The 17,530-nt window shown below is 44.9% G+C and overlaps 1 protein-coding gene across 1 annotated transcript; it reads right to left on the reverse strand.

Annotated features, from left to right (window-relative positions):
- Nucleotides 1–1,004: 1,004 nt before the first annotated feature.
- Nucleotides 1,005–17,077, reverse strand: LOC142572353 (uncharacterized). The gene is made up of 3 exons (XM_075681409.1): nt 17,005–17,077; nt 8,230–8,302; nt 1,005–2,151 (listed from the first exon to the last, which is right to left on the reverse strand). Exons 1-3 carry the CDS (start codon nt 17,017–17,019, stop codon nt 1,052–1,054), a joined length of 1,188 nt encoding a protein of 395 aa, XP_075537524.1. The 5' UTR covers nt 17,020–17,077; the 3' UTR covers nt 1,005–1,051.
- Nucleotides 17,078–17,530: the final 453 nt, after the last annotated feature.

Consider the following 17,530-nt stretch of genomic DNA (forward strand, 5'->3'; position numbering starts at 1 on the left):
TTCCGCAAATGCCGCTTCCGCAAACGATGCTCGAGGCGACACCCGGAAAGAAAGGAGACAATGCGCTTTATGTGGCTCATTTTCTGTTGTTTTTGCGGTGTTGTGTAGTCACGTTTGTGCCGAAATAGTTGTGGTTTTACTGTATACTATGTATGTTTAGCCACACTAACATAATACGCTGGTATTCTTCTAGTAAGCAGCGACTGCGAGACAAACATCCCTTCCCCTTCTCGGTCTTTGTCCCGCGTATTACATTCTGGCATGTGTACACTCGCTCAGCCATAAGTTACACTAAAATTTGTGGAACTAATTTAGGAACTGCGCCATCGAGCAACACATTATAACGGTTTGTTTCCCGGAGGGCTACATAGAAACTAAAGCAAATACTTGAAGCTCGTCCCTGCGCTGACTATAATGACACGTCACCTTGTGCTGTAGATAAGGTACCAATTTTTTTTGTCATTAGTTAGATTTGTCTCCATGTTTTAGGATAGGAAATATGTCTTTGTTGTGGAGCCTCTGGAAAGATAGAAAATCTGGCATAGCGCTTGTGTTCAAATGTGTTGTATCATCGTTGTAATTGTTCGCCCCAATTTAAATCCGCATCCATCGATCAACTCATTGACAACATAAGCATAACGGTTACTCTTGAGTGTATCGCTATGGTGCACGCAGAGTTCAGCTAAAAGCAAAATATTCATCCGAGTTTCGAAAGGTTCATTACTCACTGCACGTCTTTAGGATAATTATTGCTGGAAGTGATATGGTGGCAGCACTTTTCACGTTATTTTTTCACAGAATAAGATCAATGCCACGAGGAACTTTATTTTTTTCATTCAAATGTAGTCTTCGCGCTTCCTTTCACTGCGAAAGTTTTCGCAGTTTTCTTTTTCGGTATTTGAAGGGCGCATTGCAATATATATATATATATATATATATATATATATATATATATATATATATATATATATATATATATATATATATATATATGTGTGTGTGTGTGTGTGTGTGTGTGTGTGTGTGTGTGTACTATACACCAGGGACGAAGTCACCCCCATGGGTTTTCCTTGGAAGCCTTTCCGTTGCCTGAGGGCCAGTCAGACGGCGCTGACTGCTGCGCCGATGGCAGGAGGCTCGGCAGTGTCTTTAATATGAATTCCTGCTTCTGTCCTAGTAAAGCAAGAATTTGTTGACCGATCCCGCCATTTGCACCGTTCTGCATCGCCATTGGCATGTCCATGGCTCCGTTCCAGCCGTCCGATGGCCATTTCGCTGGTGCGTCGCTCCACTCATCCGAAGGCCACGCAGGAGCCATTGCAGGTGAGCTTGGGGCCGGTCTGTGGCTGATGGTCTTCACTATGTACACTTGCTTCTCTGGAACCGTGTGCCCATTTCCATTGCTCGGACCCGCTCCGGAAAAGAAAGGAGGCGTGTCCGCCTCGAGACCCGCGGCATGGTCCATGCTCGCTGTCTTGACAGTGTACACCTGTTCATCATTGCCTGATGTCTGCCAGCCGTTGTCGCTTGATGCTTGCCAGCCGTCGCTACTAGCCGCTGCTTGCCAACCGTTAGAATTAGCACCCTGCCACCCACTACTTGCAGCCATTTGCCAACCATTGCCGTTTGACTTTTTCATTGGCCAGCCCGAGTTCAGAAAATCTTGTACGTTACCGGTTGTGTACCCTGCATCTATGACGAGTATATTCTTGGGCTTGCTATTGGTCGGTGCGCTGGCCGCTGCCCAGCCAGCACTGGCACTTGACTTGCTCGATTCAGCAGGCTTTCTGTGGGACCTGTCGTTCGTCTTTCTTACTTCGAAGCGTTCTGTCGCCCTGCCCTGGCCATTCCTACCGCTGTTTCGCATTTGCCAAGCATCGGTAGAGCCAGGGTACTTCCATCTAGCCATTGCGGGTGCATTCTGGGACCTCTGGGACGAAGACGCAGAAGGTTTTGTCTGATAGTACTGGTCACGTGTTGTGAGCGGTTGAGTACCTGATGGAAAGTTGTCGCTCCATTGGCGAAGCGAAGCACCACCTCTGAGGGGCTCAGATGCTGCCGGTTGTTGGGGCGAGTCATAGCGAGGTGGTCTTCTCAGAACATAAAAGCCTTGTGCGTTGCTGCTAGAAGCCGTTCCATGTGTTAGAGGCTCTGCAAAAATAGAAAATGTATTTTCCTAGAATTAGCGCTGCGTACTGTATTGGCGTGGAAATATGTCACTAATTTATGATGCGGCAACATGCAAAGGCTGTAGTGAGTAACTGTGCCGACTGTGCTTAATTTTTAATTGTTTGTCAAGTGTAGTATGTTGCAATAACCGAATAGCTTGCTAACTCTCCTCCAACGTGCAATAATAATATGAATACTCTTGGAATAACAAAGCCATAGCAATGCAAAAACACTTAATAACGAGTTTTCCCGAGTAGTTCCCAAGTCGGGAAAAAAAAAACATCTAGTTCATAATCCAAGTCCACAACCTAGAATAAAAGTGCAATGTAAAACCGCATGAAAAGCAAAATTAACGAAAAAATTCTTTTTCTGACTATGTGTGTGCAGAGAGCTTAAATTGCTTTCGTAGAAGCGAAAAGCTTATCATAAAGCAAAGAAAGGCCGCACGGCTCGTTTATACTGTTTAAGTATATTTTGGACGCTCATTACGAGTACTATGCTTTTAGACCTTGACTTATTCTCACGCTCAATAATCCTTCAACTGGGGAAAATCAGTTATGGCGATGAGGCTAACGTCACCAATTAAGACACTTGAATATTGTTACCCTCACTACACAGAAACTATTACAAACGCTGTATTTTTTCTTTTTTTAGCTTGCAGAAGCGAAACGTTCGCGCTACTGCGAGCCTTGCAGTTCGGCCTACATGTTGACCATGAGTAAAAGCACCAGTTGGCCCCATTTTGTTATAAGACTGGCCGGATGGATGCTCAAGGCATGAAAGTGGGGAAAGCATACAAGGTATGCGAGTGAAACGCAGGCAGCTTTCTCTCAAGATTCGGTGGTTTGAAGAGCCTCCGTCCACGCGAAAGCTTCCTGCGTGTCAGTCCAGATTGACAGGTTTGTTATGCTGAACGACCAGGAAACGGGCGTTGTGTCTACAGAGGTCATCTGGCTGTTCAAGTGCTCGCTGGCTATGCGGCCTTCTTTCTTGCACCTTCTCGTATACGTATCGAGGAAGCTCGTTTAGTGCATCGTGTGAGCTTGACGTCGGCGTGCTGACAGGTGGCGTTACCAAAGCAGATTATTGATGTACGTATCGCCGTGTAAATGACGAACAAAGTAGCAAGTAGTTCCTTTTGCTGTATATTGTTTGCCTTGAGTGTATTTCGCTAAACCCCTTGTCGGGCTTCTCTCCATTGCATACACTCTTTGGCATAATGCTGCCAAGCCTGCATATACGACACATTACAGGTATGTTCAACTGCCAAAGACTGGCAGACAAATTTCTTCCTCGCGCCAAAGTTAAAACAAATGCATGAAATGCTAGACATTTCGCTATCTCCGGAAAATAAGCGCGCTTGAAGGTGCAGTTGCACGGTGGAAATGATCATGATTATTTTGTAGCTTCATCATTAGCATTAGCATCATTAGCAAGTAACCTTTAGTTGCTAAGTGCCCGACCTTTACACTTGCTGTTGGTGTGAAGAGCTCAAGACGTACTCTTGAGCTTGTGACAACCGGCACAGCCCTAGCAGCAGCTTCTGTTTGGTTTTCGAGTGAAAGTGCGTACTCGCTTGTGTGCTGAGATTTTGACTCGAGGTTAAATCACCGTTTGTGGTCTGAATTCATTCGCAACGCATTTTTCAATCGATCCTAATCGTCGAATCCTTAAATGACCGAAATAAGAGAGACATCAGTTGTTAAGTCACTTGTGCATCTGACAGCGTATTGAGAGGAATATGGGTGATAAACCACAGAGGTTATAAATGCTGCTTTAGCGCCTAAAAGTGATCACGATCGTCTTCAGTGTGGTGTTACAATGTCACTTGTCGAACATTATCACCCACTGCAGGCCTTCCAGCGCAGGCGTAAACTCCCACAGAACATACTGAAGAGCACAATTTGACGCGCAGCGAGAGGTCATGGTTCTCTGGAACCACTCGATTCTCGCCTCATTCGCAGTGAACTCTGTTTAAACTGATGGGACGCAACGTACTGCGCTTTTTCGCGCAACTCAAGGTAAAGCGATCAAGTAGAGATAAACGAGCGAGATAAAGGAAAAGTTAGCAATTTTTATTTCCCATTATTATATACGATTACCGATGATATTTTGCCATTGGAGAGGGATATTATAAACGTTTGTTTATTTATTCATTCAACGCAAGCAAGTAGCCAGGCTGCTCGTAAATTAGTTGTTTATTGGCCCGGTGACACCCACCGCTGAGAGACGATGAGTTGAAGTTTCCTAACTTGTATCAGTATCAATAATGTGAAGAGCTGCTGCGAAATTCACTTCTTCTGTTTTGTACACGCATCCTTAAATTTCATACCAGAGAAAGTGCTGTGGGTAATGTGTGATCCAGGCACGGGTTATTCGGCCCGTTATTCGACCACCCACCAGACCCAACGCGGACCTACAGACCCCCTCACTTGACTTTTATTTTCGGCTTTTGGGAATGAACTGATCTACAAAAATTATAAAGGGCAACCCAAAGGGGAACCTCGATGCCACAGTTGACAGCGGCAGCTGATACTCCCGCTTTGACTTTGCAATGATTTTTAGCTCTACTTTGTCACTGGAATTACTGTCACTACGGTAACGTTATGTATATTTCCAAGCAAGGAAACTAAGCAGTTTTGATTGTTTACGGTGGCATCAATACTGCATGCAGTACCGAATCAATGCCCTGAGACAAGGCGCATATTCAGGTAACAACGGTTCCATTTTGGTTCGAACAGATGCATTTGCACTATAAATTTTTATCGCTATAGTTGGCGCTTTACGACAGTTACGAGCCTTGAAGAATGAGTTAAGCAACCTTCAATTACATATTTGGAAGATATTCCTGCTTTCCTGTCACTTTACCTCCCCCTCTCTTCCCAGGGTAGGGTAGCAAGCCGGATCGTCCCCTCTGGTTAGCCTCCCTGTCTTTCCCCTTTCTTCTGTCTCTCTCTTCCTATGGGGCGGTACACAATATAAGCTCGTGTCGGATGCTTTCACTGCAAATTAAACAATCCACAAAATCAGTTATGTGGGCATACTCTAGAGACAGGAAGTTTCATGAGAGCAAAACTGCCATTCACTAAAGAGTATAGCGCTGAGCTATATATAGAGAAAACCAAATTGTGCATCAAGAAAGCTTTTCAGTTGAAGAAAAAACTTTTCCTGGCCTAGGGACCAAACGCTGAATCAATGCTTTTCCGAGGCTTTTGCTGTACCATTTGAGCTGACCAATAGGCTAAGTAATGGCAACCTGAGGCCGAAATAATTGGTCAATCGCAGAGCAGGATCAGAGAACACTGAAAATCTGTTCTTCGGCAATACGCAAGATGGAAGAAGTTTAATTAAAAAGAAAAAAAAGCATAATCCATCCGAAAGTAGTGCTAAGCTACCGAAAGAAATTCATTTTTTCATTCAAGTAACACAGTTACAGTTGGCTCAAAATTATTCTGTAGTGCTCCACTACGGCATCTCTCATAACACTGTGTTATTTTCGGTCATTAGATACCGTAAGCCACTGAAGAGTTTATTGAAACTCGCAATCATTTCATGATTGTTTCACTGTTGTATATATTGCAGAGAATGAGATTTCCTAGATTTTATGAATTGCCCACACTATACTGCGGCATCTAGATGTTAGCCAGGCAACTCGATGACAACTCGATTTTGCAATTTTCAGGGAATGCACAACCAGCCATGTTGGTTGCCGAGTGAATACGCTTCTTCAGTTGCCACATAAAACAGTGATAAGGCGCTAATCAATAAAGGAAAATGGCCTTGAAGTTTTCCAATCGGTGCGTCGCGGCCGCCCTAGCTAACAATTCCGGGAATACTGCCCAAATGGCTAGAAGCAATGAAAAATGAAATATCACTGTCGCAGAGATTATCTCATTAGCATGATCGAACCACTGCGCAAATGAACAGAATTGTGGCGGCCCGTCGTGTTGAAACTCATGTGGCACAAAAGATAGCGGAATGTTTGGAAAGGTGAGTTCTGCGTATTGTTTGCGCCTTCCGCACCCTAAAGGAGCTGCATAATGCGCCTTTAAACAAATAAAAATTTTCATCAATCATATTCCGGGTGATTATCTATTTCGGGCTATCACATGCATGGAGTGAGCCTCCGGTTCATCCCCACACTGATAGCCGCGGAATTCTTTATTTATTTCCTGATCATGCAAGCGAACAGTAGAGTTCTGCACAGGTTCCTCTGGTAGGACTCATTTATAATACTGAAAGAGTCTTCCATTCTTTCTCCCAACACCCTGTAACTAGTGGACCGTTGATGACCTACTAAAAATGCTTGAAATTTTCCCGTTCTCTACGCTTTAAGTAACATCTGCTGGCGGGCGATCTCGACGCCTTACCCCCTGTCAACACCCCTGCCATACCCATTAAGAAAATATGCAAACACCTCCCCGAAGTTCCACTGGCCACCAACAAACGTCATCCCTCGTAAACAGCACCCACGTTAGAAGTTGCGCTTTCATTAAAGTGTCCAGCTGCACTTTCATTAACCTATACTACAACAAGCCTTACTTATAGCGCTGGCTGTGGAAGGATAAAAGAACTGGGCGAACAAGAGTCATTCCAGGCAGAGCACGTCAAGGCAGCGTACACTCGACAGGGGCCACCTGAGTCGCACAAAACAAGAATAGACATTCGGCTCGCGTTGGCCGCTCCACTCGGGTTACGAAAGGCGGCTGCACACCCACGACACAGCATCCATTGTGCACTTTCTGGTTCGACCTGCGGCTTGCGGCAGGCCCGCGTCGTATTTCAACACTTCCTCGATTTGCATCCTGCTCCACTTACACGGCAGCGTTGGACAAGCATCTTACGTGAGCGCTGTTGACCCGGACAGCTAGCGAAACAATTACAATTACGCCCTTAATTGCGAAGCCAGCTCAGCGTGCTTTATTCATGTCTCGCTGCCCTCGGTCGTGCGCTCCACGGTGGAGGGCAGTGGTGTTGCGCGGAGAAAGCGGACCGACCCGCCGACCACCGTACAAAAAGGAAGACAACAACAGAGCCTCTACAGCACGCAACTACGCGGCGCCTGCAAGCGTCTCGCAGCACTTACCTTTGTTTCGCTTTTTTCATTCTTTCTTTTACAATTTGTACACTTTTTCTGGGAGGACAAGATGGCAACACCACGACATCAACGCGTAGTAGTGTGTGCTGGCGCTTCTTACAACGCTTAATTTAGAGCCATTGTCTCTAAGAAGGTCACACTTGAGCGCCTACCTGCGAAGATTTACATGACTTTTTAATAACTTCCAGTGCGCAAGAATATGCTTCTATAACATGTTGCACTGGTACAATAAAGGAAATTTCATCAGTCCTGAATGCGTTTGCGTTATATTTCTGAAATGCAATGATTGCACTGAATAGATGTAAAATTCGTTCATCTGGCTTTGTCTTGCATCACCTGAATGCTATTATACAATTTAAGGCTGACTAATCTCCCCAGGATAAACGAGGGCTTTTCCCGTAGATGCCAAGTTCCGTGTTAGCATATTATGTACTCTCCTGTGCGCTAAGCAGGAAATTATGCAACTTTGACTGCGATGTACGTCTTTTTTCCTTATAGATTTTCTATAAGGCGCTCGCCTCTGCCGTTTCGACCATGGGATGGTTCACTTCATTGACAGAAAGAGAATTCGCAATCGCAATCGAGCGTTGCTATACAATTTTATCAATACTTTGTTCCACACCAGAATTTTCTTTCAACCATTCCCGGGTGCCCCCCCGGAATCACGGCTCATCCCCCTGGACGCTTCCTTTCCAAAAGCGCATTTTAAATAAATGGTAATCACTTCCTCGGTCGGCAGCTGAAGCTTCCAATACGTCCGTCAACAGTTAAGTTTCCTGTTTTCTGGCCATTATATGGCTGCGAGGTGGCCGCAACTGCTACTGTCAACCTCCCGGGTTCGCCATCGAAAAAAAGAAAGGGTAGACGGGGGGGGGGGGGGGGCGTTCAAGCGCCAAATATAGTGTCAGCTGGCTGCCGACGGCTCGGCCGCCAGCCGCGGCCAACGCAAGTCTTCGGCTGACCTGTCATTGGCCATCTGTCAGCCTGGCCGGCCAGGGCCTCCAGAAGGCTGGTCGGCAGAAGAAGCAGGACGACCTGCACAGAAGAGGCGCATCATGTCAATATATCGTGCCGTCCGTCAGCCCGGATACCTTTCTTGGCAGGCGTACTGTAAGAAGTAGCAGGCCTTAAATTAACGCATAAGGAAGCAAGCAACCATCGACAATGTATGTACATACACAAATGCAAGCTATTTGGCAGTAGCAACCGACAAAAATCGCCTTGTTGTACCTGCACACGTGTATAACCATTTATTTAAACGCACTATACGTACAACGTGTGCTTGTATACTGTGCATAAATATAATTTTCAATATTTGTACCTACGCGACAGAGAGGCTTGTGTGGAGTAGTGGCCAGATTTAAACTGACTCCTCTTGCCTACTATTGGTATAAGTAGGAGGGGCGAGTAAGTGCATCATAACAGATGTTAGGATCGTTGAATATAATGCGCGTAATGCTCATCTGCATAACGCTGTTAACAAGCATGAGCTCCTCTGACTGCTTTGTTAGCTGTTCAGTATAGAACAGTTCTGATTTCTTTTTGTTCCGATTGTAAGATGCGCTAAGAAAGAAAAGCATGTGTAGAGGTCAGGACGATGAACAAGAGTGTGGAAGCGTGTTGCCATTTACAGTTCAGATCTTTCTAGACAGGGACCCTCTATCTATTCTGCAAAAAGAAATCGCACGTAGAAAAAAATATAGACGCATATTTAAGCATGCCTAAGCCTGGTGCGCCGAACCTACAACCCGTGGTTGTGAGGCCGACACTTGGTCAGAAGCGAGTACTGGTTAGGCATGGTAAAATAATCAGAAGAGCTCCGCTCACCCACTTCCGTATGAGATGAAGCGGAGCCTAGTATTATACACACGTAAATAAGCTGAGCTTATTTGTTTCATTGGCTTCAAGAGCCAAGCATGAAAGTTTATCATAGGTTAACATCTCTAGAGGACTATGCAGTTTATCAAAAGAACTAGCGATAAGGCGTTTGGGAAACGTACAGATTACTATGTACTGTTATTATTTGTGTGTGTGTGTGGGCTCGCTCACAGATTCCATGCACATGTGCAAGTATATTTATTTTCTTTGCACCTCACCACTGCCTAAATACAATGCTCCATATAGCCAAGATACAAGATGATCATTTTTAAGTTTTATGGAATTCTCAAAAATCGCTTGTGGCAGGTAGCGAAATTCTTGATCTTGAGCTGGATTATTCGAAGAGGTGGACGTTACTAGCACGAGAAATTGAAACACATATTCAGCGAATTAACATAAATTCACTAATTACCTTCTTCGTTAATTATTCTACGGCAATTGCAATTTACGAATTGTAGCCGGTGAGTTTACAAGGCGTATCCACTTGGAATGAATTTCCAAAATGACACCAGTTCGGACATATGCGCCATCAAACTTGCCGTGAAAATACATTGTTGTTCCACTTACTTTTTCAACGAAACGCTCTTCTTGCATTGAAGCACAAAAGTAATAGGAACGCCCATGTGTTTGGTTCCACAATGTGGGAAATAAATCCCCGTAACTGGTGTCGTCTGGAAATTGATTTCAAGTGCATACGTCTTGCGAGCTCAACGGCCTCAACGGCTGCAATTCGTAAATTGCATTATGTGGTGTAATGCAATTATTCAAAATATAATTAGTAAATTTTTGTTAATGAGTTGAACGTATGTTTATTTTTTTTCGTGCAAGTAATCACCACCTCTCTGAATAATTGCGGTCATGGACTAGAATTGTATTATCTGCAGCAGGCTATTGTTAAAAATTCAATAAAACTTAAAAATGATCACACAATAAGTCGATATGATCGAGCGGACCGCAAAACTCAAGCATACGACTTGCATCAGATCATTGAAACACAACTTAAGTCCTATCGCTTCTCCGCCGGCAAGCCAGCATTCAATATTGGCGCGCCCACGGGAAAATTCAGCTGGTGGAGGCGCATAGTGTGTTCACACCGGAGGCATCTTAGCGTTGCAGAGTGACTCCCTACAGCTGTCACCACATCTGAACGTTGTCAAACCAAACTTCATTGCACTGACAAGAACACCACGCATATCAAAACCGTAGTCGTCAGCACGGATGAGAAGTAAGATAACTTCTTCCTGACCTTACAGTTCACAGCTGCGTTAGTCCCATCTCTCACAATTCGGCGCGGCTCGCAGCTTCGTATTCCTAACGATATCCCGTATTCGTTCGCGCCGTCGACTTCTAATATGCCGTTGTGTTAGGCTAGTTCCAACAGGTAGGAGGGGAACAATTTAGTTGCTTACTTTATTAACCATTCCAGCCACCTGTGTGTACCTTTCCCCAGTACGCAGAATTTTCAATTCTTGTGTACTGCATTCTTTATAGGGCGGCCATGACTCTGAGTAACGTTATTTATTTATTTATTTATTTATTTATTTATTTATTTATTTATTTTGCGTGCCCTACAAGCCCGTCAGGCCATTACACTGGGCATTGCAAGCCCACCCGCTTGCGCGGATTCACCCATCCCTACCGGTGTGCCCCGGTGTCCATACGATTTGAACAGTTGTCCCATCGTCCTGCATTCTCCTTAGTTTTATTTTGGTGTCGTTGGCCACAGCAACATCTGTCGTCGGCACCGTTAATTCTGCCAGCGCTTCGTCTGAGTCAGTAAGGACCCGATAATTATTTCGCACATTCTACAATGTCTCCCATGTCAATGGGAATGGTATTGACCGCTCCCCATTTGGCTAAGATTTCGGCGTGCATGATTGCACCCCCAGGAAGCTGACATGTTTGATAGCCATTGTGTCGCGGTGCAAATGTGCTAACCGAGGCCATGCTGACTATATCGTTTCTGATTGCAGCGTCCGTGTAGATGTCAGTGGTGTGCCTGCTTCGTTTGTAGTTCGGTCTCTTTTCAAGTATTTTTCTAGCATCTGAGTTTCATCTGGCGATAGAGCAAAACTTGTCATCTTCTGAAGAGTAGTGTCAGAAAACCATTCAGAAATTGGTATTAGTTTCCTTGTATAATCGTGCTACACTGTCGGGTGGATGTCAATTCTTCCCTTTTTGTGGGTACTATAGGGCACATCATATTACACAGAGCCGTAACAAATATAGTAACCATATGATAGAGCCGAGCATAAAAACACAGAAGTGTATATTCCACGTTAAGGAGTGAAAATACCCAAGTGCAAGGAGGAAAGAAGCCTGTCCCCTTCTTCCATACCATCCTCCGCACCGAGTGGTTTAATCAGGCTCCTTCGCTATTTGAGTACCATATGGACTGACGTAGAAACTTTAAGTTCTAGAACGTTGATCTTAAAGGGACCCTGAAACTGAAACGATTTTGACGATTTGACAATTTTGTACAAACGTACTGACTCGTAAGAGTAAGTCCTTCTGATCCTTCATTGACGTATCTAAGTGCTCCGCGTAAAGCGTGTAATTTATTATAAGGCTTTAAAAATGTACATCGCTGCCAATCGCAGCACACTGCTTGGCGGAATTTCAGCCGCCCCTACCCATATGACGTAAATCACCCAATTGACGTAAGTAGGGCGAGCTATCCGATTGGCTGCCCAGGGCGCGTCATCGATAATTTTTCCACCTTTATCGTAAACAAATGATGTTCGTAATGGTTGAAATGTTAGTTAATTTGTTTCTATAGAAAGAAAGTAACAGAAAGAGAATGCACAAGAACAATTTCTCACTACACTTAAGCACTTCCGGCACACAGCAAGCGTCGTCTGCTTGCGTTAGAACGTGCTCCGTCTTGACGAGAGCTCCGCGGTCAGTGTCGGTCTGTCTTTTCGTGACCACCATGAATTGCCTTTGTTGCGTTGTGGGCTGCAACCGTAGCGATTGGCAATATGTCAAGCTGCGACATCGTGTCCCTCTGCAAAGCAGCAGACGAGCGGAGTGGCTGCAGAGCATCTGATTGTCGCTATCCGATCGGTGCCAGAGTTTGCGCTTTTGCGGCCATCCCTTTACACCAGAGGATTACTACCAAATAGCGTTTCGCGAGTCTGGTATTCGGGTGAACGCAAGCGAGGGGACAGGGTCTGGCCGCTTGACCTTGCCGTTTCATGGGATGAGCACAAGCGCAAACGTGAATGATCAGCACGGTGAAGTCACCTGGTGGCACAGAGCTCAACCAAACACAGTAGCAGTAACGAAGTGTATTCTTCTTTGCTGCTGGTGTAAATGTTTCGCAGGAGCGTAATCGTTAACATGCTGTTTTTGTAAAGGGTTAAAATATTTTACACTTGGTTAGAGTAATATTAGCTCTTTGGTTAGCTGGTTAAGCTCTGCGCGAACAGGTGGTTGGACCGCGCAGACAGATCAAGCCGCTCACGTACGTCTACGCTTAAGTTCCCTCATCAGCTTGAGTTTATGCCTCCACCCATTCGTCGAAAGGCCCAGCCCACCTGTGGTTACCGGAACATCATGGTACCGGAATACCAGACACGTTCGGCGCTGCGACAGAATGCTCGCAACGCAAGCGACTTCGACAGTTGAGGGTCCACTGCCAAGCAACTGCCGGAGATGTTCCAGAGGCTTCGTGCGCTCGCTCTTAGAGAACCGGAAGTAGACGACACGACATGCTATCATGACGCAGAGCCAGTGAAGGCGGAGCTTAGCCCCGATCACTCGGCGAACGAGTTGAGGAGAAAATGCATGGCTATGGAGGAGGGTAACTTGTAATCGTCCGTAGCTCTCTTAATATGAGACGCTTCACATAAATTGTGGTGCGAATTATTAACTTTAGCTGTGCCCTACGCGTCTGCAAAATTTGTCCGAACCGTTTCAGAGGCACTTTAACAGTATTATTTTCTTTCATTTTTATTTTATGTCCTCTTTTTATAGAACCTTTAGGTCCATTTACCAGCTTAACCCAATACAGGGTAGCATGTAAGTTTTTATACAGGCTAACTGCTCTCTCTCTACTTTTTTGCTATCCTTACATGGACGGAAAATAACTAAAGTTCAAGCTAAAAAAAGTTCTTAATCAGTGCTTCGGCGCACAAAGGTATCAAATATTTCAGCTATTCGACGAAAATAAATCACTAAGGCCATTTATTCATAGGCCAATAAGAAAATAAATATTGATTCAACTTGTCATTTTATGGCATTTAATTAACAATAACGTACACCTTATCTCTAGATTCTATGCCCCAATGGGCTTCTGTGATGGAAAAACAATTTCATAAAAATATTTTTACAATATGAATGAAAAAGAATAACACTTCCTAGTAGGTTGAAACGGTGGCAGCACCACAAGCATTTGTTTCTTTAATCATGTGAATTTATGAGAAGCGTTAGTTGGGCACCGTTAGTTGCGCTGACTGCTCCTGTCACTCAGCAAGGACAAATGAATGCATTGATAGCAAATTAAAATGCTAAAGAGTTTCTAATAGCACGAACACGAAGTTCAGCATGTGAGTTAAAGGGCAGGCACAGAAAACAATACAACGCACACACAGACTTACACAGCAACGTAGGTGAGTGGAACAGCGCAACTGCACAATACTACGCGTACATCACTGTTGATTAGTGCGTAGGCTACGTATAAGAAGTCTAAAGGCGCATGACGTGTTTATACTTGATTATATTATAACATTTATTCCAGTGAGCCCTAGCACGATTATTAAAATACAAACACATCTTTGTAATGCTGCTGTTGTGTGTGTCTCGGCACTAGATCATGCGCACTAGCAATGCAGTGCATTCTGTACAAAAGGTGCCACTTATTGATTTATCAAGGCGAACACAGCTTGATAAAGTTGCAATTTTTGTGTTCTCACTCGGATTTTACAACGCGCACAGCTGCTTAAAAGGGTTGACGAATGAAACTTTGGGTATCTCGAATGACCATCAAACTTACTGCCACTTCTAAGCTGACATAAAATTATGTCCTCTTGAAATAAAGTTCAAATTTTTCACTCCCCCCAACAGATGGCTCTCGCACTCCACTCCAGTAGTTATTCTCTCCTTCACTCGACCACTTCAATTTCATAATCTTCGGTACATGAAAGTTATATACGTTGAAAGCCTTCTTTAAACGCACTGCGTGCATTCAGAAGAAAGCTGGTTTACGTTAGCCGATTCAGCATCGCTCGACGGCAAGATGTGCCCGTATTTCCTTCTAAACTTTTTCTGCGTCGGATCAGCTTTCTTCAGAGTAAGCAGTCAAGCAATAAGTTTTTAAGCACTAAATGCTTTTAGTTCCCGTTGCGGGTGACTTTCAAGTCATCTTGAGCCAAAAGCCAGAGAGGTTATCCGGGCAAGTTCCGAGAACAAAACGAGGTCAGAACTTGTGAAAATGTGGTCTCTGGCCCCCAGCCCTTTTTGCAGGACCGCTTTACATACGCTAGTTACTGGTCAAACGAGTTGGAAAAAATACTGCTTCCAAGTTCTTCCTAAAGTTTGTTCGCAATGTCCCTCAAGCTGGAACTTCTAGGACGTTGAAGTTTTATTTATCATTTCCAAAAGGGGGGGGGCGACCTTAAAAGCAGATACAGGGTGCCATACACTTCACTGTCATTTTGCATCGCTAAGACAGGGTTGCCTTTGCTCTTTTGAACGCCAGCGGCCACCGCGGCAGCTTTGCGGATATGGTGTTGCGCTGCTAAGCACGAGATAGAGGGATCAAATCCCGGCCGTGGCGGCCGCATTTCGATGGAGGCAAAATACAGAAACGGCTGTGTCTTTTGCACTGGAGGCAGGTTAAAGATATGGTGGTGGTCAAAATTAATCCGGAGCTCCCTCTACGGCGTGCCTCATTATCAGATCGTGGTTTTGGCAAATAAAACCCGAGAATTCAATTCATTCTTCTAGCTGCGCACTGCGCTCTGGCTCTGTGGCGTTTTCGCTGCCTGTCATGCCTACTTCAGCCGGTTTTCTTCTTCCAGCTGGGCAGCGTCCATATGGAGGAATGCGCATTATGGTGTGGCGTAGTGTGAGGCGGTGTGCCATTGCGAACCTGCACTACACCCATTTTAGGATTGTGACTATCATCTCCAACTAATCTGCTGCACTGGCTGCCATTTCATGCTTACATCCACTCTGGGTTACGGGAGAGCCTGCAATTTTTCTTGTTCCTTTCCCCGTTTTCTTTGTTTTTATTTGCTCTTCTGCCTCTTTTGTTCAGTTGCATCTTGCGACGCGAGGTACGACGCTGAACCGGAGGCCTTCGGCTTAAGCGTCAGTACAGGCTTGCAAGAGGCAAACGTGCGAGCAGGCTGCTCGCTCCTTGAGCCACGATTGCTCTAAAATTTACGAGCCAGCAAATTAGGACAGTTGACACCAGTGTCAAATGTAAAATCTCCGAATTGAAACTCCTCCTCAGTAGATTTGTATAAACATCGTTTTTAAACTGCACGAAAAGGAACCGAAGTTTCGATGATTTCCTGAAACTTCAATGCTTGAAACTCCTCATACAATTTGCTGCCGTCAAAACACTACCCCTCATGCGCCGTGGGCTAGTAGGGTGAGTATATACTTTCTCGGGTTAATTGTAGTTATTTACCTCTGTTTTTAGGAATGTGTGAGGAACATGTTCTCCAATACACAATTAAACTTTTCAAGCATACGAGTCCCAACAATGTACGGTGGCGACGTGATACATGAATCGCGCAGATAAATTATCGCTTGTCGATTTGCGTTAATGAGAACGTTGGTAAAAATATTTGTGTTAATACGTTACTGCAAATTTGTCACACGGAACGTCTGGTAGTTTATAGCCTAACTGTGGCCCTTGCCTGAAGAGCTTTACGGGGTTTTTTTTTTCGATTAATGTGCGAGATGCCGAAACGCTTTCGCTAATTATGAGTGATCCAGTCCCGTGTTTGCGCACAGTGAATATTTTCTTTTATTCAACGCAATGTAGATTGTGACGTTTGCAGCTGACGCCAGATCCCTAGAACGTACGAAAGAATTATTTCAGTTTACCGTTGCCAGTTGTCGATATGTACGAAGTACTATCGCATCAGTAAGAGCTAGAACGCGGAAGTGCGTAGAAAGCGGTCGCGCTTTGTTGCTCATATACTGAGCGCGATAGTAAAATGTCAAAGCATGACGAATATCTGTGTGACCAGGCCCTCAATTTTTTTTACGCTTCTCTGCTGGACTCACTACGTATAATAGTTAAAACCAGAGCAAAATATATTTACACAATATGTTATACAAATTCTTCTCAATCAATGCTGGCGCACATGCGTCACAATTAACTCGCTAGCTATTTTTCTTGCTTCCCACTGGCGACTGTCCATATCGTCTTCGTTTCACTTGCGATCAATGAGGACGTGGATGCAATCATTCTCTTTGAGTGATTTAAGAGCTCAATTAAAACGCGTGGTCGACTACTGAGCAGGTTTAGCGAAAGGAGAGCATAAATTCGAGCAGTGTGGATACATGTTGACGTGGCCATGGCTGTGATACGTTGGAATAGAGCAATCATTGGTCATTCCATACAAACACAGAACGCGCAGACCTTCTTTTTTTAGGGGGGGGTGGCGGGGGGGGGGGGTTAGCAGTAGTAAGGATAACGATACTATAGAACACTAGGTAATAAAAATCACAAACTTACCCTCAAGGACAAAAACAGGAAACATTGTCTTCAATTTTACCTACTCATATGATTTGATAAGGCGTTGATAAGTTCTGGTATTTCTAGGAAGTGGCGACGTTCCTTCTCAAAATTCCAGGCTGCTCACTAAACCGCTTCATCAACAGCGCTTACCACTTACCGGAAGAAACCGCATGGCTTTCCCAACACGCTCGGCGCTGTTTTTGTGGTAACCACCTCCAGAGACCGCCGCCAGTGAAAATACGTCGCCGAATATTTTGTCGCCTATCCTTTTATACGGCGACGCGCGCGTCGCCACTTTCGTGGTGACACGCTGGGAAGTGATTTACATGGAGCGCGAGCACCGAACGAGCCCACCCTCTCAGGTGGGTGGTTGCTGTGGACGAGTCGGCGCTTAGAAGCCCACCGTGCGATGGGCGCACCGTTCGACAGCGGGAACCACCTGCCGACATGCCCGGCTGCAGTTCTGGCACGCTGGTGTTCATTTCCTCCGGCTTCGCGTTCTTTTTCACAGATGAATGCATTTGCCGCTCAAGTTCCTTTCTGCGGTTTCTAATATTTCTAAAAATTGTGGCTTATCGACTCTGTACGTATACTCCTAGGTGCTTCCTGGAAGAACCGTCTATATCTGGCGTTCAGTTACGGGCTTGCTTAGGGCTACATACTCTGTTTCGTAACCGAATACT

This window comes from Dermacentor variabilis, chromosome 1, assembly GCF_050947875.1.
Source record: "Dermacentor variabilis isolate Ectoservices chromosome 1, ASM5094787v1, whole genome shotgun sequence".
NCBI classification, from domain to species: Eukaryota; Metazoa; Arthropoda; class Arachnida; order Ixodida; family Ixodidae; genus Dermacentor; species Dermacentor variabilis.